Source organism: Pelophylax lessonae, assembly GCF_965119305.1.
Source record: "Pelophylax lessonae genome assembly, chromosome: 5".
NCBI lineage: Eukaryota > Metazoa > Chordata > Amphibia > Anura > Ranidae > Pelophylax > Pelophylax lessonae.
In genome coordinates, this window is record NC_138772.1 from 192,437,623 (window position 1) to 192,461,355 (window position 23,733).

Sequence of the window (23,733 nt, forward strand, 5' to 3'; positions counted from 1 at the left end):
ATTATTGTAGCCAAAGAGATACCATGGACATTTCTGGAAACACGTGTCGACCCACAGGGAAGATACCTGATGGTCAAGGGCAAGATAGGGGAAAAAACAATTACCCTGATAAATGTGTATTTCCCTAATCATAATCAAATTTCATTCTTAATGCTTATTACACCAATCCTATTAGAGTTCCAAGAAGGGATGGTAATTATGGGTGGAGACTTTAATTACGCCCCAGAGCCAATCATAGACACCTCCCAAGGAACATCACATCTCTCATACGCTAGACTAAAAAAACTTAGTAGGGAAATTACACTCCTCAATCTCGTAGACCCATGGCGCATTATGCATCCTAGTGAAAGGAACTATACGTACTTTTCTATGGTGCATAATAGATATTCTAGAATAGACCGTATTTTAATATCTCGGGGAGACCTACACAAAGTGGTAGCTACACAAATTGGTTCTTTCTCCATGTCGGATCACTCTCCAATTGATATTACAATTGACTTTGAAGAAGGACCTACAAAACTTCCGTCATGGAGACTGAACGAATCATTATTACAAGGATTAGAAACAAAAACAGAGATAGAGGCAGAATTGAGGAGGTATTTCCAAGAAAATCAAACACCACAAGTGACACCATCAAGCATATGGGAGGCACATAAATGTGTAATCAGGGGAGTGTTGATCAAAATGGGAGCAAAACGGAAACGAGAAAAGGAAGAGAAGATTGTTGAGCTGCTGACACAGATAGAAGTTTTGAGCGCCAGTCATAAAAAATCAGTGGCGAGGGAACAGCTGATGCCTCTCACCGCGGCCAGGGAAAAATTGAACGAGTTACTTTTTGAGAAGGCTATTCGAGCAATAGTGTCACAAAAAAGGCATTATTACGAATATTCTGACAAACCGGGCACTATGTTGGCTAGAGCATTAAGGGGACCCCAGAGAAGGACGGTAATAACACAAATACAAACAAGAGGGGGACAGATGAAACATGGACCATCAGAAATAGCGGAAGAATTTAGCAGATTCTATCTAGAGTTATATGACATTGCCTCATCGGAGACAGCTGGAGGGGGGGAGGCTGGCTTCGATGAGGCGATCAAATATATCAGATCTACGAATATGCCCACCCTGAAGGAAGAGCAAATCTTAGCATTAGAGGGGAAAATAACAGAGGAAGAATTAAAAGTGGCAATATCACAAGTAAAGCCACATAAAGCACCAGGCCCAGACGGTTTGACGCTGATATATTACCAGAAATTTTATGAAAGCCTAAAGACCCCCTTATTAGAACATTTGAATTATATTGGGGAGGGAGGGAGAGTGCCACTGGATTCGTTGCGAGCATACATCACATTGATTCATAAAGAGGGGAAGGACCCAGCGGCGTGTGGGAGTTACCGCCCAATATCGTTATTGAATTTAGACACTAAATTGTTTTCCAAAATATTGGCTAATCGAATTCTACCCTACATTCCACAACTAATCCACTACGATCAGGTCGGTTTTGTTCCCACGAGAGAGGCAAGAGATAACTCTACTCGAACAATCGATGTGATAGATGGCATGCGAACACGGGGAATCCCGATGATGATCCTCTCAGTTGATGCTGAAAAAGCATTTGACAGGGTGGCATGGAATTATATCCGTGCCACCCTGTCACATCTTGGCCTGGGAATATGGATGAGGACAGCTATTCTGTCAATGTATTCTAATCCCACGGCGGCGGTGAGAGTAAATGGCTGGTGTTCTAACTTCTTTCATATAAAAAACGGGACCAGACAAGGTTGCCCGCTATCGCCACTGATTTTTATATTAGCTCTAGAACCCTTTTTATGTAAGATCCGCCAAAATGCTGAAATAGAAGGAGCACAAATGGGTGGGGGACAGCATAAAGTAGCGGCCTATGCAGATGATCTTTTGTTCTATATAACAAATCCTGATAGAACACTCCCACTGATACTAGGGGCGATCCGAGAGTATGGGGAGGTCTCGTATTTTAAAATGAATGTGTCTAAGTCGGAGGCATTGAACGTGTCAATACCAGGGAATAAGTGGAATCAAATGAGAGCCTCTTTTCCATTCCAGTGGAAGAATAAAGCAATAGTATATTTAGGGATCCATATCACAGCAGATCCTAGGGATTTATTTGAGACAAACTTTATCCCATTGACAAAATCCATTAAAGCTGATCTACAAAAATGGCAGACACTAGTGCTGTCTTGGTTTGGGAGGTGTAGCGTAGTAAAAATGAACATCTTACCAAGACTATTATACATGATACAGGCCATCCCGATAGCAATTCCAATGACGTTTTTTACACAGATCAGGGCAGCTTTAAGGACATTTGTATGGGCTAGAAAATCCCCACGAATTGGTATACAGACCTTAACATTACCAAAGGTGAGAGGAGGGGTGGGTCTACCAGACCTAATACGCTATTATAAAGCTGCACATTTAATGCGAGTGTTGGACTGGCATTGCAACAGGGAACATAAGCAGTGGGTGCAAGTAGAAAAGGAGATCATGTGCTCTACAACTATCTTAGCAGCATGGACGCCTATACCAAAAGATGACAAGATACATTTACATCCGACGATCGGAGCGACATTAAGCGAAATGAATAAGGTACAGAAACATAGCTTAGTGGCACCAGCAATATCACCGATGACACCCCTGGCAGGTAACACCAACTTTCCCCCAGGGAATTCCAACGCTAAAATTATAGGACTAATCAAGAGGGGCAGGGTCAGATTATGTGATTTTTGGACCCAGAGAGATCCCCCGACGATAACAGAAATGCTATCTTGGCCAGAAGGAAACTTAGACATGTTCAGTGCTTACCAGATCAGACATTACTTAAAACAAATACAGAGGATGGGATTTACTCCACGCCCCCTAACTCCATTTGAGACCCTATGCAGGGAAGGGATCAGAATACCACATGCTCTATCCTATCTGTACGAGCTTCTGGGGACATCACAGGAGGGAAGACCACTTAAATTTATACAAAAATGGGAAAGAGAGTTGGAGATACCTCTAAATCAGAAACAGGTAAATAAAATTCTAAGACTGACACATAAAACATCGATAGCAAGCAGATACCAAGAGATTAACTACAAAATTTTGACCAGATGGTACCGTGTACCAGCTAAATTACATAAAATTGATAGAAAACATCAAGACAGATGTTGGAGATGTGGAGAGGAAGGCGGAACGATGCTGCATATTTTCTGGACGTGTGCATCGATGGGGGGTTTCTGGGACGAGGTAGCTCGCTTTACCGAGAAGTTAACGCTGACTAAAATACGGGAGGATCCCGTGCTATGCTTACTACACGGCACGAGGAGCTCGGTCAAGAAATACAGGAACTCCCTATTGATGCACCTTCTGAACGCAGCAAAAGCTTGCATACCGGCTCTATGGAAACAAACATACCCACCTACAGTACAGTTATGGTTTACCAAAAGTAGGGAAATATACAGGATGGAAAAGAGAACCACTGCCTTAGAGGTTTGTTAGAGAAACCTAGTAAACAAACAGCATCATGAAGGCCAAGGAACACACCAGACAGGTCAGGGATAAAGTTGTGGAGAAGTTTAAAGAAGGGTTAGGTCATAAAAAAATATCACAAGCTTTGAACATCTTACAAAGCACTGTTCAGTCCATCATCCAAAAATGGAAAGAGTATGGCACAACTGAAAACCTACCAAGACTTGGCCGTGCACCTAAACTGACAGGCTGGGCAAGGAGAGCATTATTCAGCCAAGAGGCCCATGGTAACTCTGGAGGAACTGGAGAGATCCATTGCTTAGGTGGGAGAATCTGTCCACAGGACAACTATTAGTTATGCACTCCACAAATTTGGCCTTTATGGAAGAGTGGCAAGAAGAAAGCCATTGTTGAAAGAAAGCCTTAAGAAGTCCCGTTTGCAGTTCGCAAGAAGCCATGTGGGGGACACCAAAAACATGTGGAAGAAGGTTCTCTGGTCAGAGGAGACCATAATTGAACTTTTTGGCATAAAAGGAAAACGCTATGTGTGACGGAAAACTAACACTGCACATAACCCTGAACACATCCCCACCATAAAACATTGTGGTGGCAGCATCATGTTGTGGGGATGCTTTTCTTCAGCTGGTCAGAGATGATGGAGCCAAATACAGAACAATCTTAGAGGAAAACCTGTTAAAGTCTGCAAAAGTCTTGAGACTGGGGCGAGGTTCACCTTCCAGCAGGACAACGACCCTAAACATACAGCCAGAGCTACAATGGAATGGTTTAGATCAAAGCATATTCATGTGTTAGAATGGCCCAGACAAAGTCCAGACCTAAATCCAATTGATAATCTGTGGCAAGATTTGAAAATTGATGTTCACAGATGCTCTCCATCCAATCTGACAGAGCTTGAGCTAATTTGCAAAGAAGAATGTGCACAACTGGTAGGGACATACCCAAAAAGACTTGCAGCTGTAATTGCAGCGAAAGGTGGTTCTACAAAGTATTGACTCAGGGGGGCTGAATACAAATGCATGCCACACTTTTCTCATATTTATTTGCAAAACATTTAGAAAACCATTTATCATTTTCCTTGCACTTCACAAATATGTGCCGCTTTGTGTTGGTCTAAAATCCCAATAAAATACATTTACGCTTTTGGTTGTTACATGACAAAATGTGGAAAATTTCAAGGGGGATGAATACTTTTTCAAAGCACTGTAGTTTTGGTAAATCTAAAGGACATAGTACAGAGATTGTACAATAATATTGTATAGTGTATGGCCTAGGGATAGAGGGGAGTAGGCGTATGTGTTATAGGGTCCTGCCAATTTTTCAACCTCAAAAAAGGGACTGGACCCTGAAACACATACACACCCTGAAAAGCTTTAACCAGACACTGATAGAAGTCACAAGACTGCTATATACTGCTGATGAGAAAGGGTATTTAGCAGTTTATATTTACTAAAATAATTATATTTCTATGGTCTGTGTACTGTGGGAGACCAGATATAGTGAATGCAGGGTGCTGAGTTTATTAACATTGCTCACAATTAGCTTTTTTTTTTTTTTTTTTTTACTTTATGCCAAAACTTTATGAATCATGTGTTTAAAGAGGAAGTAATGCGATGTGGTTTTTTATTTTTATTTTTTTTATTACCTACAATAACCTGCAAAGTAAAGGCATAATGTGCTAGTATGCATCGCATACTAGCATATTATGTGAAACTTACCTACAAACAAATCCCTCATCTTCACCACTGGAGGCCGCATCCATCTTCACCCGTCTTCCTTACGGGTCCGCGGACTCCGACTGTGTGACTGGCTGGAGCCGCGTGACGCTACTCCCATGCATGCGCGCTTAGCCGCCAGTCATGGCACAGGGCTCTGAATAAACGGCACGGGTGGTCGTTTCTTCAGAGCGCATGTGCCGATGACGTCATCGGCTGCATATACAGTTAATATCTCCTAAACGGTACATGTTTAGGAGATATTTACAGCACCTATAGGTAAGCCTTATTATAGGCTTACCTATAGGTACAAATAATCAGTGGAAGTTTACTTCCTCTTTAACATCTCATAGGTAAATAAATTGTAAGTATTAATGTCTGAAGATATTTACTGTTTGATAAATGAAGCAATATTTTCCCATGTGACCATTTTGCCAGAATCTGATAAATGGTATTGCAGTACAACACTCAAGCTGAATATGAATTTTTAACTTTTTGCTCATATTCTTTTCTTTCTTTAAATAACACCGATTGTGTCACATGAAGTGTCTTTGTCTTCGGTGATTAAAAGTGCCATCTTTCTTACTGGTCTCTTCCCATTTTGTCAGCAGAAGGTAACGTAAAGAGGATTGCTCCGATGGCTGACATGTTGAGCAGCCTTAAGTAGATTACTGTTATGCTACTAGTAGCCGGAGTATTCCGATCGCTGCATGCAAGGACATTACTGACATGCTTTAACCATTTGTGTTCCCAGTGTCAGAGATGCCGTGTATTGCCGGATGACAACCAGTGGAATTGTGACTGGTTTATGAATAATGCATAACTCTAGGATTATTCCTTTAAGGCATTACATAACCTTGGACAACGGCAGAATTGTGCATTTCGTGTTTTTTGCTCCTAATCCTTCTTTATATTCCATCCCTTTCATCCTTTCCACTCCAGCACTGCCTGCTGACACAAATGATCTCTCAGTTTCTCCTACCTGAAGCCTTGATATTGCTTGAATTCAGGCAATGCTTGTGCAAAGACAATGCTCACAAGGTCGGGTGTGGGTGAGATGTATTTGGAGGCAGAGTTGAGGCTTTCTAAAGAAATACAGATATTGCGAGTCCTAAATTTTATGTCTAAGCAAAATTAAAAAAAAAACAAAAAAAAAAAAAAAAAACATATTATATACAGCTGCAAGAAAAAGTATGTGAACCCTTTGGAATGATATCGATTTCTGCACAAATTGGTCATAAAATGTGATCTGATCATCATCTAAGTCACAACAATAGACAATCACAGTCTGCTTAAACTAATAACACACAAAGAATGAATTGTTGCCATATTTTTATTGAACACGCCATGAAAACATTCACAGTGCAGGTGGAAACTTTTATTGCAACATTTCATTCTTTGTGTGTTATTAGTTTAAGCAGACTGTGATTGTCTATTGTTGTGACTTAGATGATGATCAGATCACATTTTATGACCAATTTGTGCAGAAATCTATATCATTCCAAAGGGTTCACATACTTTTTCTTGCAGCTGTATGTCCCAAAGACAGCTTTACTTTGGGCAATGTTGCTTCCCCCCAGGCATGAGTCGTTGTGGGAAATCACTTGGCTTTCAGACTATATATATATTTATGTTTTATCTTTTTAAAAACTCTGAAAAAAAATTACCTGCAGATCCTCCTAAAAATGCAGTAAGCGCCTATTTGAGCTGATTGTGCCTGCGCTATACGGAAATGCCAAACAGTGTTATCAGCCCTGCCTAAATTCTATGGACTACAGAGCACCTCTCCTTATGATATAGAGATGAGGAAGGGTTCTGTAGTCCATCATAGGAGAACTAGTCAGGGCTGACATCGCTTCGGATATCAGAGTAGCAGAAGCAATGCCGGGACAAGGTCATCCAGCGCCCAGGGCAAAGATGCCAAGCTGCATCCCCCCCCTTTCGCCAAAGGTTAAAGTTAGGGTGCCCCCATCCCTGCAATAAATTATTACGCCCAGGGCAGCCGTCCCTACTGCCCACTCCTTGTCCCGGCCTTGTGATGTCAGGTCAAGAAAGGAGGTTATGAATACACTAGATTTCTGGCTTACCAACATGCATTTTTTTTTACTTGCAGCCTTATTAAAATGATAAAACATGGGTTGATGTGCATTAATTTATACATACAGGTTTCATATCTGTTTGCCTTCTTTCTCTAATGCATTAACCTTGAACACCAGGCATCTACAAACCCATACTAATTAATGCAGCTATCTCCTAATTCATTAAAATAAGTATTTTAACTAGGGTATACTTAAATTTAACCTTAGCAACACATATTGTAATATATATTGTAAAGAGACGCTTGTTTGCTTGTTTTTTTTTTTTAGAATAGGTGGATGCAGCATCTGCCCATGCCTGCTCTAATGCTGGCCATACACGCACCAAATTTTGGCCGAAAATGGTAGTTTTAGGAAAGATCGTTCGAAAATCGGGCCATTAGTGAACACAAGTTTACCAACGATTTTGATCGTGTGCCCGGCTAATGTCGATGGATCCATAGCTAAAACTTTTATCGTTGCAACTAAAGTTTATACGTGTATGGAAAAATTGAAACTAAAATAATATTCTGACTCGTATTGCGCATGTCTTTGAAATGTCAGTTATGAACATTATGATCATGAAAACAATTATGTAAAAGAGTTTATTCTGTAAGTTAATGGCCAATTCGCTTTCGACCGACGAATAATCGTTCAGTCTGCAAACGGCCGAAATTCTGTACGTGTATGGACAGCATAAGGGTCTAACACTGAGAACTCAGTGATCAAAGACCGCCGATGGCTCAGTTCTCAGTGCTCCGCAAGCAGAGAGCTGGTGACTGTCAGGCACCGCTGTCTGCTCTGCCCCCCCCCCCCACACTTACTGGAGCGCCGGGCTGTGGAGAGGGCAGGGGCAGCTGGCTCAAGCTCTCAGCGGACCGCTGAGAGGCTGAACCAGGTGCCGGTCCTGGCTCCTGGGTGGATTCCGGCCATATGGTCACGATCTTTCCCCAGCCGGGACAGGCTCTGTTATGTCAGCCCACTGTCGGCTGAAAACGGGTCATAGGAATGCAGAGCGAATTGCACTCCTGTTATCACCAGAAGTACAGCCAAACAAGCTTTAAGACTGGAAGGGATAGCCACTCAGGCTCTGTTGTATGGACGTATGCTGACATCAAACATGCTGATAGGAAGAGAAAACAGAGTGACAGAGAACATGAGTAAAGTGGTTGTAAAGGCTGAAGGTTTTTTTTACCTTTATGCATTTTCTTCATTAAGGTAAAAAAAAAGTGTATTGTCAGTTCACAAACCCCCTGACCCCCAAATATTTACCTGAGCCCGATCTCGATCCAGCGCATTGCCCAAGAGCAGTGGCGCTGCTCTCCCTCCCTCCCTACTGCTGTCAATCAAATCTAATTATGAGGGAGCTGGGGGTGGCCCTGAGCCGTACTGAACACGCAGAGCGTGGCTTGGGATCGAGCCTGCATGTGTGCCACCATAGGAAGTGGCTTTCTATGGTGGTACATAGAGAAGAGGAGGAACCTAGAGCGATGGGAGACCCCAGAAAAGGAGGATCGGGGCTACTCTTTGCAAAACCATAGCACTTGAGCAGGTAACTGCAGTAGACAAAAATCAGATACTAACCTGGCTGTGCTCCCTAGCAGGGCTGTCTAAATCTAAGGACTGGATGGACAGAATTCTAAAATTTTTGACCAGTAAAACGGCTCCTGTGTAATAATTACAAATGTGTATAAAGTGTTTTTCCTGAAGTTTATCTTTAATTTGTGAATCTGATGCTGCATTTCAGAATCTTGATTATAAGTCCTTCATGTTGATTGGTTAGCTGAGTTTGCTTTGTGTGTGGTACAAATATTCTTGCTGATTAGTAACTTTCTCTTAAGCCTGAAATGCACAAGACCTTACTAAGCAAGAACACCATTTCATAATAAACAAGGTTCAACATTTCTCGATTAGGAGACTCTTAAGAGTATGTATGTGTTGGTGTAAATGGAAGGGTTTTCTTGGATAGACAGAGTCTTGGACCCAGTTCACATATATGCGGGGCTCGCATATATGTAAAACAGCTTCATTGAAAGCCGGCCTGGTTCACATGTTATGCAAATCGGATGCGGTTCAAAACGCATCTGATTCGCATGTACACTATATTACCAAAAGTATTGGGGCGCCTGCCTTTACACGCACATGAACTTCAATGGTATCCCAGTCTTAGTCCGTAGGGTTCAATATTGAGTTGGCCCAACCTTTGCAGCTATAACAGCTTCAACTCTTCTGGGAAGGCTGCCCACAAGGTTTAGGAATGTGTCTATGGGAATGTTTGACCATTCTTCCAGAAGTGCATTTATGAGGTCAGGCACTGATGTTGAATGACAAGGCCTGTCTCGTAGTCTCCGCTCTAATTCATCCCAAAGGTGTTCTGTCAGGTTGAAGTCAGGACTCTCTGCAGGCCAGTCAAGTTCCTCCACCCCAAGCTCATCCATGGCTTTATGGACCTTGCTTTGAGCACTGGTGGCAGTCATGTTGGAACAGGAAGGGCCATCCCCAAACTGTTCCCAGAAAGTTGGGAGCATGAAATTGTCTAAAATGTCCTGGTATGCTGACGCTTTAAGAGTTCCCTTCACTGGCACTAAGGGGCCAAGCCCAACCCCTGAAAAACGACCCCAAACCATAAGCCCCCTCCAACAAAGGATTTGGACCAGTGCTTAAAGGTCCATAAAGACATGGATGAGCGCTTTTGGGGGGGGAGGAACTTGACTGGCCTGACCTCAACCTGATAGAACACCTTTGGGATGAATTAGAGAGGAGACTGCGAGCCAGACCTTTTTTTCAACATCAGTGCCTGACCTCATAAATGCGCTTCTGAAACAATGGTCAAACATTCCCATTGAAACATTCCTAATCCTTATGGACTAAGACTGGGATTCCATTAAAGTTCATGTGCTTGTAAAGGCAGGTGTCCTAATACTTTTGGCAATATAGTGTATGTTAACCGAGCCTTAGACAAGGCTAGGTTCACACTTATGCATGTTGTGATTGATGCGTTTTACTGGCGCATTTTGCAGGGGGGGGGCTTTATGTTTTTGGACACACGTTTTGATGTGTTTTGCATTTTTTTTTGGCTAATAGGAAAATATGACAATTCTGTTCATGGAGTGTGATGTTGATGCACTCAAGTTGCATCAAAGTAGTGCAGAAATCTTTAGGTATCCAAAGTCCCATGTTAGGTTTAGGGTTAAGGGTTGGGATTAAAGGTTAGGGTTAAAGGTTAGGGCCCTTTCACACTGAACGCAGTTGGATGCATTTTGAACTGCACTCCAGCTGCATAGACAGCCCAAAATCAAGCTAATCCTAGGGGCATAGTTCACATCATTGCTGTGCAGTTCAACGCAGTTTAAAAAAAAGTATAGCATGCTACATTTTTTTGCATCACAAATGAAGGGGAAAGCACTAAAAACATGCTTTAAATGCACTGTACAGCGCCCCTTTAAGCCAAGAAAGCCAAGTCCAAAAACGTATAGAAAAATGCACTGCAAATGCAGTGTAAAACACATTTAAGCGCACATCGAGTGCATGTCAAACGCGCTTCAAAAGCAGTTATGTTCAGTTTTTGGTGTCAAAGGGCCCTGAGAGTTAGGGTTAGCAGTATTCATTAGGGTTAGGATTAGTGGTCATTGTTAGGGATAGGGTTAGCGGTAATTGTTAGGGTTAGCGCTCTAACCCTAACAATTACCGATATGCCTAACCCTAACGATTACTGCTAAGTCTAACCCTTTGGCCCCTTTTACACGGGCTTTCTGATCCGGTTTGCCTGTCAGTTTGTCAGGCGGACCTGATCGGATGCTCCATGTACCTCTATGGAGTAGCAAGTGTCTGCGGTGACATGTCCACTGACTCTGCTGCTATCCGATCCTGTCCGTGAAATCCGGAAGGATGGAAACCCAATGTTCCATCTGTCTGGAGGATCAGATTGGATGAGAGCGGACAGGCGGACCATTCTCATCCAATCTCCCTTAGAGGAGAGCGGGGATCTCACAACTCCGCCTCTTGAAAGTAAGTTGAGATGAAGCTGTCATCCGCCTGCTAATCAGGGATCGGCAGATCGATCCCTGCAGAGAAAAACTGAGTTCGCCGAGCGCACCACTCTTGTGAAAGGACCCTAATGATTACTCCTACCCCTAGCCCTAACCGTAACATGCAACTTTGGACACAAAAGTTTCTGCACTACTTTAATGTGACTTGAGCACCAGAGAGTGTAAAGTTGCATCAAATTCGCACTTCATGAACAGAATTGTCATACTTTCTTATTAGCCAAAAAAAAACCCCTGCAAAACTCATTAAAAATGTAGCACTTGCATTTTTGGTGCCGGTTCATTGAAGTCTATTACATGTAAAACGCAATCTTCTGCAGAAATAGAAAGTCCCTGACCCTTTCTAAAAACACAGTCGCTCAAATCGCACAGATGTGAACTAGATCCATAGGAAACTGTGTTAAATAGACTGTAGTGCATTTCTGCAAAACGCACTAAAAAATGCATAGGCGTGAACCAAGGGTAAGTGATAACAACTGAGCTACTGAGGAATAGAAGGGGTTGTATATGTAGGGGTACAACGTGAAATCTTTCAATTCTTTAATTCAGAATTCTTAAGATTTTTTTGTCAGCTGTGTGTTGAAGAAATTGTTCTTGTCCTCTTATTTCAGCTTTCTAGAGAGCGCAGACATGTCACTGTTTAAAGCTCGAGATTGGTGGTCCGCGTCACTGGGAGAAAATGAAGAGTTTGACCAAGGATGTCTGTCAGTGGCTGATGTTGACAACAGTGAGTCGGGACAAGGTAAACACATCTGGGATTCATAAAACTGTTCTTTTTAATATGGCTTTGTGTAGTGTAATTCTTTCAATCTTTCATCAAATGTTAATGATTTTTTTGTGATACTCTTGATCTCAGGATGCAGTATATACACAAAAAATGAGACTTGTTCTCTTTAGTCCCAAAGACAGCTTTACTTTGGGCAATTCTGCTGCCCCCCAGGCATGAGTCGGTGTGGGAAATCACTTGGCTGTCAGACTTTATTCAACCCTCGTTATGCTCCAGCACATCTTCGTAATATCCAGTCTGGAAGAATAACCGTAGATTTCAGTTATGTGCCACCTCAAGCCCATTTTACTTTCACAGTTCTGTTGGTAAAGAATGGCGCACTGTTCTTTATATTTTAGGTTCATTTCACAAACCAAGACACCAGGATAAGGATTCTTATTTTTAAAAAGGTGACAGTTGTTTTGAGTTGAGATGGGGAAATTGCATTTACATGGATGCAAATATAGGGCCTAAAGCCTAGCACCCACGGGTCAAATATCGGGCGACATCAGCCGATTCAATAAAGCCCGGTCGACAGGTTTTTTTTTTCCCATTCAACCCGCTGGATGTGTACTAGGCTAAGTGGTGTGTACTAGGCTTAAAGGAGTTGCAAAGGTAGAGTTGCATTAAGATAAAAAAGTCTTCTGTGCGTAACAGCCACCCCAGCACCCTCTAATACTTACCTGAGACCCATCTCTATCTAGCAATGTCCACGAGTTCCTCAGCCGTCCGGGACTCTCCCTCCTGATTGGCTGAGACACAGCAGCTGCGCCATTGGCTCCCATTTCTGACAATCAATGTCAGTTGGCCAATCAGGAGAGGGGGGGAGGACGAATGACAGCTCCATGTCTGAATGGACACATGGAGCTGCAGCTTGGCTTGGGCGACTCCATAGCAAGCTACTTGCTGTGGGGACACTTAACAGGAGGGAGGAGCCAGAAGTAGCAAAGTTTGACCCAAGAGAAGGAGGATCTGAGCTGCCCTATGAAAAACCACTGCATAGAGGAGGTAAGTATAACATGTTTATTATTTAAAAACAAAAAATCCATGAGACTTTAAAATGACTTTAAGGCCGGCCATATATGTGTCGAATTCCAAACTATTTTTTGTTTGAAAATCGCACTTTTAAATAATCGTTTAATTTTCAAACATTAGATGGGCCCCAGCAACGGCCGATTCTCACACGGCCATCTAATTTGCGTGATTGGGCATCGTGTGAGAAATATAATTGAAAAAGAAATGCGCATGATCTGTGACCTGGAAAGAAAAGAAGGTTCCTGGCCACAAATATTCTTTTCCGTAAAAATATGAGGTGAAATTGAAGGCTTGGTTGGTCAACTTTCAAAATCAATAGTGGCACCATTAGATTACAAAACGCACACATTTTCGAAGTTCAAACGACAAATTGTTCAGAATTCGACCTATGTATGGCCTGCATTAGACTTTTGCACACATTTTGAAATGAGCTTGTTGTATGAAAAAAAATGTACAATCATCAGCTCTGTGGCACAGTTGTTAACATTGCTGCCTTGCAGATTTAAACTCTATGGCTTATGTACTATCTTTCTATATCTTGTGGGTTTTAACAGTTGCTTGGGTTTTCCACTCTCAGGTTCTTCACCAACCTCATCTCAGAATATTACCCAAACCATTTTCTCCACTTCTCCAAGAATCCCCTGCTCTCTAGCCCCATCGTCGCCTCCTTCCATGCTTGACTCCTGGACTTCTCCAGAGCCTTTCCCTACCCCAATCAGTCCAGCTTTCCGCTACTCTGTTCGACATTCACTGAACCTCATATCTTAAAGAAAGCTTATCCTGCCTCCACCAAAATGTTAAAGCTTACCCACCCTTTCTCCTGTGCATTCCTGTTAGCGAGTTAGACTGTATTTTAGAGTGACAGACTGGTAGAAATGCGTAGGGATGGGACATTAATCTCCGACTGTACCTGGAAAGATTTGGAACTTTGCCTGTCAGAATTATTTTCCTTTTAGATGGGCAGGAAGGTGTTTGAGGCTGCTGCAAGAATTTCCAGGTATCTCATACCTGCAGCAGTTTGTCCCCTCCTTCCTCCAGTGTATCTTTTAAAATCGAACTCCACTTTTGTTGACAAAATGAACAGTCCCCTTTGGGTGACTGTTAAACATTGCAGAAATTTTAGCAAACTTTGTTGCTGCTCTGAAGAAAAAACTGTTTGTTTTACCATGTCCTTTGCATACTGATTCTGAATTGTAGGATCTGGTTCATTAGAATAAGTTGGTGCATTCTCCATGTTCTATTTAGAAAAATTACAGGGTCTGCATCCCTTCAGAAGTAATTGCCCCTTTGGGAGCATCTCTCTAAAACTAATATTTCTATTGTAGTGGGTCCCTAAAATTTGGCTTAATGCAGATTTCTGGGAAAATCAGTGAACCAATTATAAAAGCTGAAAAGTACATTTCTGTGGGCTTTCTGTACCCATGTTGTTTCAATGAATCTTACAGTATGATTATTTTTAATATCATTAAAGTACAGCATGGCTTGTATAGCAATTATATATGCTATATTATTTTATTTGCTATATTCTTTGATTTTATATTATTTTTCATTAAAGTGGAGTTACCCTTTGAGGAGACTATTTATTTGTATCCATATTTGTACTCGCAATAAGCCCATTAGTGCTTTGTAGTCCCACTCCAGGCTGAGGTGTAGGGCTAAGTATATAACAAACACAAAATCTCCTGCGCTTCAGAGTGGGCCCAGAGATAATAAATTGTCTATATTCCCATCCTGGCTTTACTGGATATGTGTCAGGGATACCACATGCAGGCATCCAGCAAGGGTAATCAGATCAGTTGGCTGCACTTAAGGAATCAGGATCCAGACTGAATAAGGTTGAAATAGGCCAAATAACACCAATACCAACACCAGTAACCCATAAACAAAGTAAGTGAAAATAAAAGTGACAGTGAAAACCCAAATAATAACCTAACTTACTATATACAAATGGAGGGAGCACACATAAGCAAGAGAGGAGAGGGACAGGAGACAAGGGGAACAGGAAGCCAGGTACAGGAAGCAGGGTACAGGGAACGACACAGGATCAGGATACAGGTTACAGGATTAGGTTCAGGCTCAAACAGGGACACAGCTTGCAGATAAAAATACTGAAGCTCTGAACCTCAGTGAAGTGCAGGCTTATATTCCCCCAGCAGTCCACATCAGGTGCAGCCTAATAAGGTTGTCCAGTCCAGTTGCTGGGAGACACCCGCTGGTTGCCACCAGAATTACGTCCTTTGATTCCAGGAACAACAGTGCCACTAGCAGGTGTCCCAAGTAATGACACTGATCCTGACAATATGCCTCACCTTGCTGCCATCAAAAGACTGAGGCAGTCTGGAAACACTGAAACCCTTAAAATAAAACAGAAGGCGCTCCGGCCTAGTGCATTATCCTCAAAATATATCCTTAATTCACAAAACGGTGGAAAAGTAATATACTCACAAACTGACAGGTACAATAAAGGGATTCTAAAGGCATGTTTTTTTTCATCTCGATGCATTCTATGCCTTAACCTCCTTGGCGGTATTCCCGAGTGTGGCTCGGGGTGGAATTTCAGTGCCATTAGCGGTAACCCCGAGACACACTCGGGGTACCGCCAGGGAGGATCGCTGGATCCTGGAAGAGAGGTTACTTACCTTGTCCCCGGGATCCCGCAATGTATTCCTGCAGCATACGGCGGCCGAATCTTCCGCCTGATGCTGTGAGACCCGACTTCCGTCTCTTGCGAGCGTCACGTCGCAGGGGGTGGAACCGATGGCAAATTTGAAAAGTAAAACACACAAACACACTGATATATTGTAATACTATTGGATTACATTACTAAATAAAATAAATTGACATTAGTTTGCCCCCCAGTGCCCTTGCCTGCAGTTTTACTGTACTTGCAAAATAATGGTACCGCTTTCAGCACCTAAAATCGGAAACAATCATACAGCCAGGGAGGTTAAGATAAAAAAACCTTCTGTGTGCAGCAACCCCCTTCAGCCCCCCTAATACTTAACCTGAGCCCGTCTTTATCCAGCTATGTTGCAGGAGTGTCTAAGCTGCCTGGGACTCCCCTCCTCATTGGCTGAGACAGCAGCGTGGTGCTATTGGCTTCTGCTGCTGTATATTGGAAAGAGAGGGGGCGGGCCTGGTTGCATCTCCGTGTCTGAATGGACACAGGAAACTGTGACTCCTTTTGAGTGTCCCCATAGCAAGCTACTTGCTGTGGGGGCTATCAAAAGGAGGGAGGGGCGAGGACCACCAAAGTGGGACCCGAGAAAAGGAGGATCCAGGCTGCTCTGTGCAAAACCAGCTGCATAGAGCAGGTAAGTATAACATGTTTGGTATTTTAAAAAAAACAGTACAATCACCTTTAAAGCTTGTCATATAAAAACAGCAACTTCTAGTCAACAACACATCACATCACATTACATAATAGGACATTTGGGAATCCAACAGGCTAACACGTTTCGAGGACTTGCCTCTTCCTCAGAGCTAACCAAGGGGCAAGTCCTCGAAATGTGTTAGCCTGTGGGATTTTCAATTGTCTTGTCATGTGATGTGATGTATCGTGGACTGGAAGTTGCTGTTCACCATAGCCGAGCCTGGTGTAGATGTATACAGGTGAAAGCCCCAGTCAATGCCGCTCCTCGGGCCATGCCCCCTGACATGTTTTGCCACTGCCCACTTCCTACGATTAAGCCCTGGTGGGCGGTGCAAAACATGTCAAGGGGTATGGCACGAGCAGCGACTCCTGGATGGCTATGGTGAGTGGCGGTTTTTACGCTTAAACATATTTTTATACTGTTTTTTCACTCCAGTTTTTGTATCCAAATGGTGGAAGTGGCCACCACCATGACTAGCTTTTTTAAATTATAAGCAGCATTTGAAAAAAAATGTATTTCACCATTAACTTACTGCAGTCCTCAAAATTTCCACTCGCCTGCACGCATTATGAGTGGAAATAAGCTGAGAGCGAGTGTGGAGCCGCATCGGAAGGGAGGGTGGACACGGCCAGCAGGCGGAGTTGAACAGGAGCCGATTCTCTTCCCATCCTCCGCCCCCTGTCATTCTCTTAACCGGGCCCAGGAACCAATCACTTGCTTGTTAATAGGAAAAGTTACCTTTAGCAGCTCCAGCTCCGCTGTAAGTCTTTCTGCATCCTAATTCAGTAAAAGTATCATTCATTGGTTTTGATTTTTTTTTTTTAATGCTATATTTAATATAGCGTTAAAAATTTTACTTTACAAGGCAGTAATGATATGTACAGTGCCCTATAGTAGCCAATCTTATTTTATCCTTATTTTGTTTATCACAGTCAGATCAATGAAATATGCTTTATTTTAATATTTTTAAAGTTGTTTATTATTTATTTTGTAATTAAATTTTGCATAAAACATTTAACAGTGTAATTTCATGAGCTAATTTACAAGGGTGTGTTTAGGGGCAGGATTAGGGTGGGGAAGAGTAGGGATTGAGTGGGGCAACTGGTGGCGAGTAACTCTTAAGGCTTGGCTAGTAGTTCAGGACTTGAAACTTTAAGCCCTGACCTACTACATTAACTTACTGCTGTAGTAGCACATCCTGCAATAAATAACTAAAAAAATTAAATTTTTTGTTTCCCTAGACAAAATCATTGTTGGTAGTTACAGTGGATACCTCCGCATATTCTCTCCCCATCCTCTGAAAACTGGGGAGGCCATTCAGGCAGAAGATTTGTTGCTTGAGGTTCAGCTAAGGGATCCAGTACTCCAAGTGGAAGTGGGAAAGTTTGTTTCGTAAGTACATATGAAAGCTCTTAGCTGTTATGAAACTAATCTCCCATAATCCTCCGTTTTCCAACAGCTTGAGTGCCTTTAGTTTGAAGCTCGTTTTTGTTTGCATTATTTTATGAAGGACATTGTAAACTAGGTAGCTGTTGCATGGTAACAAGTATCTCCTCCCATGATACTGCTTAACATCACAAGCTGACTAGGGAATTCACTTTGTTTGAGAACAAGGAATAAATGTTTCTAAAATGAAGTATAATAAAACTGTATGCAAATGCTTTTGAATTTAATAAATGAATATTAGCATTGATTTTGTAGCTGTATATGGGAAATTCTAAGCTAATGCTGATGAGCAATTTAGCTTCCCGCTGGCAATCAGCTTTTTTTTGATTTGTAATAAAATTATTATTTTTGATTGGTGATTGAAAATAGCTAATCGTTGCTTTTAAAATCTGTTCTTTTATGTGCATTACTATCTTGAGTCTCAATCAGCATTAACTATATTAAATCCTTATTCTGCTAGCATTAGTAAATAGATAGGAAGGGATATTATAATCACTTGTGCAGCCAAGCTTCGTACTCTTAAATAGCTCTGGAAGCTGAAAAAATCTTTTGCATCTTAATGTACTTGAATTTAGATGTGTTGAGCTGCCTAAAACCACATTTCTTGTTTATGTAAATGCAGCTAAACCAAATGCACCTAGTTGCTGGCTGCTAAACATTTAGATGTGTATTTAGCATTACATGCTTTGAGATGCATTCAAAAAATAGCTCAAAATGCATCTGCATGTATTTTGTCAATTTTGTACTTGAGGCCTTTAAATGGCCTTTTAATTAAAATGTGTTATATTAAAGGGAACATTTAGAAATGTTATTTGTGCCTAAGAGGTACCCTGAAAAATGTACCCTTTTGTTCTGCAATCCTTTGAAAACTAGCAGTGCACTTTATGATATGTGAGGGTGCCTTGGCAATAAAAACTGTGTATCTGAATTACAATGACCTAAAACAGAAAGAGGCTTAGCTGTGCCTCATCTTAAAGTTAATTTCTCTTTCATTCATTGACTGACACGACTCCTTATCTTCCTGACCATTGGGTTATACTGCCCCCTACAGTAGTAGGACACTAGGCAGGAAAAAGCTTGACTACACCTATGGGGCAGTCCCAGGGGGTATACTCCCACTCTCAGCTATAGGCACTCAGTTTTCTTTCAGCCTAGTCAGGAGTAAAGACCTAGTTCCTTGCTAGGATCTCTGGTCCTGGCATTTTTTTTTTTCTTTTTAATGGAACTTTTTCCTATCTTTGTTATTTTATTCCTGTGAGAATCTACAATCAACTGCCAGACTGGGCGACAGACTGGATAATCTAGATCCAGAGGGTCACCCCAGTCTGGCCAGCGAGCGCGTGCAGGCCTCAGCTCCGCGTTAGGCTGGCCGCGACATAGCCCCACTGGATAGGGGCTAGCCTGCAAGTTAAACTTTTCGTGAGGGTGCATACAACCTGGCCTCAACCTGAGTCATGGCGTTCCTCCTGGCCATCAGCCCTCCATTCCGATGCAGTGGTGGTCTGTCAGGTGCAGTGCCCACCCTGTTCCTGGTATGGTAAGTAGCTGCCCCCCCTCTTCCCTTAGAGGGTTTTGGGGTGGACGTGGGCCCCTTCCTGGGACAGTGGGATCCTCGGGTTCCCCTCCTTCCCCACAGCCCCGCTAAAATTTCGGTGGTCACTGTGGGTCTTCCGTACCCCCCTGGGTGAGGTTATGAGTTGGCTTTTGCCACAGGCTCTTAAGGTGGGCATGTTAGAGTTGCTGCTGGCTGGGTTTTTCCTAGTGCGCAATGGGGGATTTCACAGGATTACTCGCCACCCTAGGGGTTGTTGACTAGGGCAGGGAAGTCCTCTGGGCTCCCTGCTGCAGTTGTTGGGCTGGGGGAGCGGAAGGTTTAGCATTCGCGGGTCCGTGCCTCATGCAGCCAGATTCAGCCAAAAATTTAGGCCCCGACTTTGCGGCCTACTAGGTCATGCGGCTGAGTAGGGTGCCTCCATTGGGGGGGGCGGCCCCAGTGAGGTTAGCTGAAGCCCCTGCTCTTTCTTTTGAGCATCTGCTTGGCTGGGATCCGTGCCATGCAGCCAGCTTGGCGCCTCCCTTGGGGGGGATGGTGCTGTGGGGGCGGTTTATTTTTTGATGGCAGCCATGCCGCCATTATTGTGTAGGGCACCTGGCCCTTTTTAGCGCTGCAGGACAATCAGGGTACCCTGCCTGCGCGTCCTCATCACGGCGGACGGCTCCCTTTTAAGGGGGCTATTTGCTAATACGCGGACCTTTTTGGAAGGGCTTTGGAAGGCGACCCCCTTGTTTCTTTGCGGGGTCCAGTAGTGGTCCATTCGTTGGCCCGTGGTCGGTGTCCACTTTGCCCTATCGCAGTCAGATATTGTTATGTTTTCTGGGTGAGCTTAGTATATAGCGCCCCCTGCCTCATCTGTCTCATCAGATCCTGAATCTGTTGCTGCCGCCATGGACGCGAGTCACCATACTTGGTCTGCGTCCACGCAACCTGAGTGCTCAGATAGTGAGGATGATTCCTCTGCTCCTCTAGCGCGCATAAAAAGGCGCTGGTGGATGCACTGATTGAGTCAGTGCGTGAAAATTTAGAAATGGAGGATGCTACTGATGCTGCGTCGGAGGCATTGGTCCCTTTTGGCATCCACAGGCCCTCCAAAGTGAAGAGGGTGTTCCCATTTTCTGCTTACTTGACAACATTGTCACAAAACAGTGGGGTTATCTAAAGTGCACTCTTGTGGTCCCTAAGGGTTTTGCAATGCAGTATTCTTATGAGGATTCCCTGCTTAAAAAGTGGATGGTCCCACCTGTAGTGGACTCGCCAGTTTCCAGGTTAAATAAAGCTACCTTAAAAAGTTGAAGAGTCCCCGGCCTTTAAAGATCCGCCTGATAGGAGGGCGGAGGCTCTGGCCCGCCATATGTTCACAGTGGCTGGTTCGGCACTTAGGCCGGTATTTACTATTGCCCTGGTGTCGCAAATTCTGACCAAGTGAGCTAAACTTTCACACCGGGACCTGGAAGGGAAACAACTTCCCCCTGCCTTTTTGGAGTTGGCGGATCATTTGGTCCAGGGGCTACAGTTTATCTGTGATGCCTCTTTGGATGCGGCTCCTTTGATTCTAGGCTGTCTGTATCAGCAGTGGTCCTTCTGCCTATTATCTGGTTGAAATGCTGGTCTGTGGACCAGCCTTCTAAGAAGGCCTTACCTAAGAGGCTTTTTTCGTCCCTTAGGGTCTCAAGACAAGGGATCAAAGCCCTTCAGAGCCTCCACTGGAGGTTCCAAGAGGGCCTGGTCTGGCAAGCCTCGAGTGGGCTCTTCCAGACCTGCGGACATGGCTTCCTCTGCATAAAGCGGCCCTCTTATCCGTATCTGGGGTGGGGGGATGTCTTCGCTGGTTTTCGGATCCGTGGACCTCCCTAATACAGGACAAGGGGGTCCACTAAGTAATTCGGTCTGACTACAAGATCGAGTTACGGTCTTATCCTCTGGAAAGGTTCTTCCCTTCCAACCTGCACTTGTCCCCAGATCGCTTACGGGTCTCTTTGGGGCAGTGCAAGACTTGTTACTTCAAGGGGTGATTGTTCTGGTTCTGACTTCGGAACGTTTTCAGGGGTTTTACTCAAACCTCTTTACAGTTCCCAGGAAGGAAGGCCATTTCTGGACCTCAAGGCCCTAAACTGGGAACATTCAGTCCATTCACCCGGTAGTGGTGTCCCTACATCAGAGGGATTTTCTCACTTCTATTGACATCAAGGACGCCTACCTTCACATTCCAATATGTGCCGGTCTCCAGTGCTTCCTGCGCTTTGCCGTGGGTAAAGAGCATTATCAGTTTGTGGAGTTACCCTTTGGTCTCGCCTCCGCTCCTTGAGTCTTCACAAAAGTGTTGGCCCCGGTGCTAGCAATGTTGCGTCAGTGGGGGATCGTGGTACTGGGGTACCTGGACGATCTTCTACAGCAAGCGGAGCCTCTGACTGCTCTGATGGACAACTTGGAGATTACTCTGGGAGTTCGGTTGGATTCTGAACCTTCAGAATTCTGCTCTGGTTCCATCCACAAAACTGGACGATCTAGGTCTGACTCTGGACTCAGCCAGAGTGTTGCTTCCTCTGGAAAAATTACAGACATTGCAGCAGACGGTCATCCCTCCGGGCATTTATATAAACAAACAGCACTTTTAAAGCGAAGTGAGCCAATCTCATAAGGTCCACAAATATTATAGGTGGTAAACAGTTCACATAAAGTCCACACACAATAATAAATAGGGGATCAAGTATTATCGCAATTTCAATATGAAATGTGAATCCAGAAGCCACCACCAGCAGTCACTCAGGTGTTCAAGCCTCTTACCGGATCTGACAGACCCCCCATTACAGAGGTCAGTCTAGCGTGCACAATAAACCTCCTCTCACGTAGAGTCAGCCTCAGGTCCCACAATACTCTTAGTCATGCAGCCCGGTAAACATACTTAGCAGACCTCAGATCAGAGATAAAAAGTACAGACTCCTCATGGTGTAGTATTACAAACTAGCAGGTTTATTTAGGTAAACATTGTCCACTTACACAACATCCAACAAGTAACAGCTCATAAATAACAGCAGCTCTGGACACCAAAAAGATGGCCGCCATATCCTCCGAAGCACTAAGCGTCACGCCAGCTAAACTCCACCTACATGTTTCGTCATAATCGGACTTCATCAGGGGCGAGCATGCGTGTGCTGGGCCTGATGGTCTCTACCTTTTGAGGTGGTTTTAATTTGCACAGTTCCACACGAGATCTCTGGAAAAAAAGATTCTGGTAATATGGGACAAGAATCTATGGTCTGTAGAGGTAGTTTCGTTCTCCGGCACTTTCTTTCTCCCCCTGTACTGGACGGTTATCACCACAGATGCCAGCCTGTCTGGGTTAGGAGGCGTCCTCGGCAGTGCTCAGAGGGTCTGGACTCTGGAAGAGTTGATTAATGTACTGGAACTCTGAGCGATCAGACTTTGTCTGGATCATTGGACAATTCGTCTTTAGGGGTGTCCAGTACGAATTCAATGAGACAATGCCACGGCCGTGGTCTTTGTCAAGCACCAAGGGGGCACAATAAGTGTCCTGGTGGCTTGGGAAGTAGTCGGCATTCTAAGGTGGGCAGCCCTCTTTGCTGTACACATTTCAAGGAAGGTACAGAAGTTTGTGGCACGGTCTCCGAAACCTCTGGTCGACGTCACAGATGCATTCTAGTGGCTCCAGGCTGGCCTCGCCAGTCTTGGTACGCCGATCTGGTATGGCTGGTCGTTGATGCTCCTTGAAGACTTCCTCTCAGGGAAGGTCTGCTGTCCAAGAGGCTAATCTTCCATCCTGCTTTACAATTGCTGGCTTTAACAGCTTGGCTGTTGAAAGCCAGGTGCTGAAGGATAGAGGTTTGTCTGAATCAGTGATTCCTACGCTGTTAAAGGCTTGAAAATCTACCTCTAGGAAGATCTACTATCGTACTTGGAAGACGTGTGTGAGTCTCTTGGGGTTCCCTATTTTCTTCCAACGAGGGGTTGAGCAGTGCCTGGCCTTGAGTACCATTAGGGCCAAGTTTCGGCCTTGGTGGTTTTTTCAAAGTCCATTGGCCACACATTCCTTGGTGCGTACCTTTATCAAGGGAGTTCGAGACTTGGCTCCTCTAGTACGGTCTCCATTGCCGCTGTGGGACCTCAATTTGGTTGTCAGTTCTCCAGAAATCTCCCTTCGTTTTATAATCTAACCTTGCTTTAATCTCCCCCCACAATTTTATCCCTGACCTGTC

The 23,733-nt window shown here is 43.8% G+C and overlaps 1 protein-coding gene across 4 annotated transcripts in view; it reads left to right on the forward strand.

The window, feature by feature from the left end:
- The window catches only part of BBS9 (Bardet-Biedl syndrome 9), a 629,867-nt gene that overhangs the window by 12,767 nt on the left and 593,367 nt on the right, over nt 1–23,733 (forward strand). For all 4 annotated transcript variants that reach the window (XM_082258749.1, XM_082258751.1, XM_082258748.1 and 1 more), the window contains exons 3-4: nt 11,960–12,082; nt 17,757–17,907. In XM_082258749.1, coding sequence (XP_082114875.1) covers nt 11,971–12,082; nt 17,757–17,907 — 263 coding nt within the window. In that variant the 5' untranslated portion in view covers nt 11,960–11,970. The remainder of the gene's footprint in view (nt 1–11,959; nt 12,083–17,756; nt 17,908–23,733) is intronic.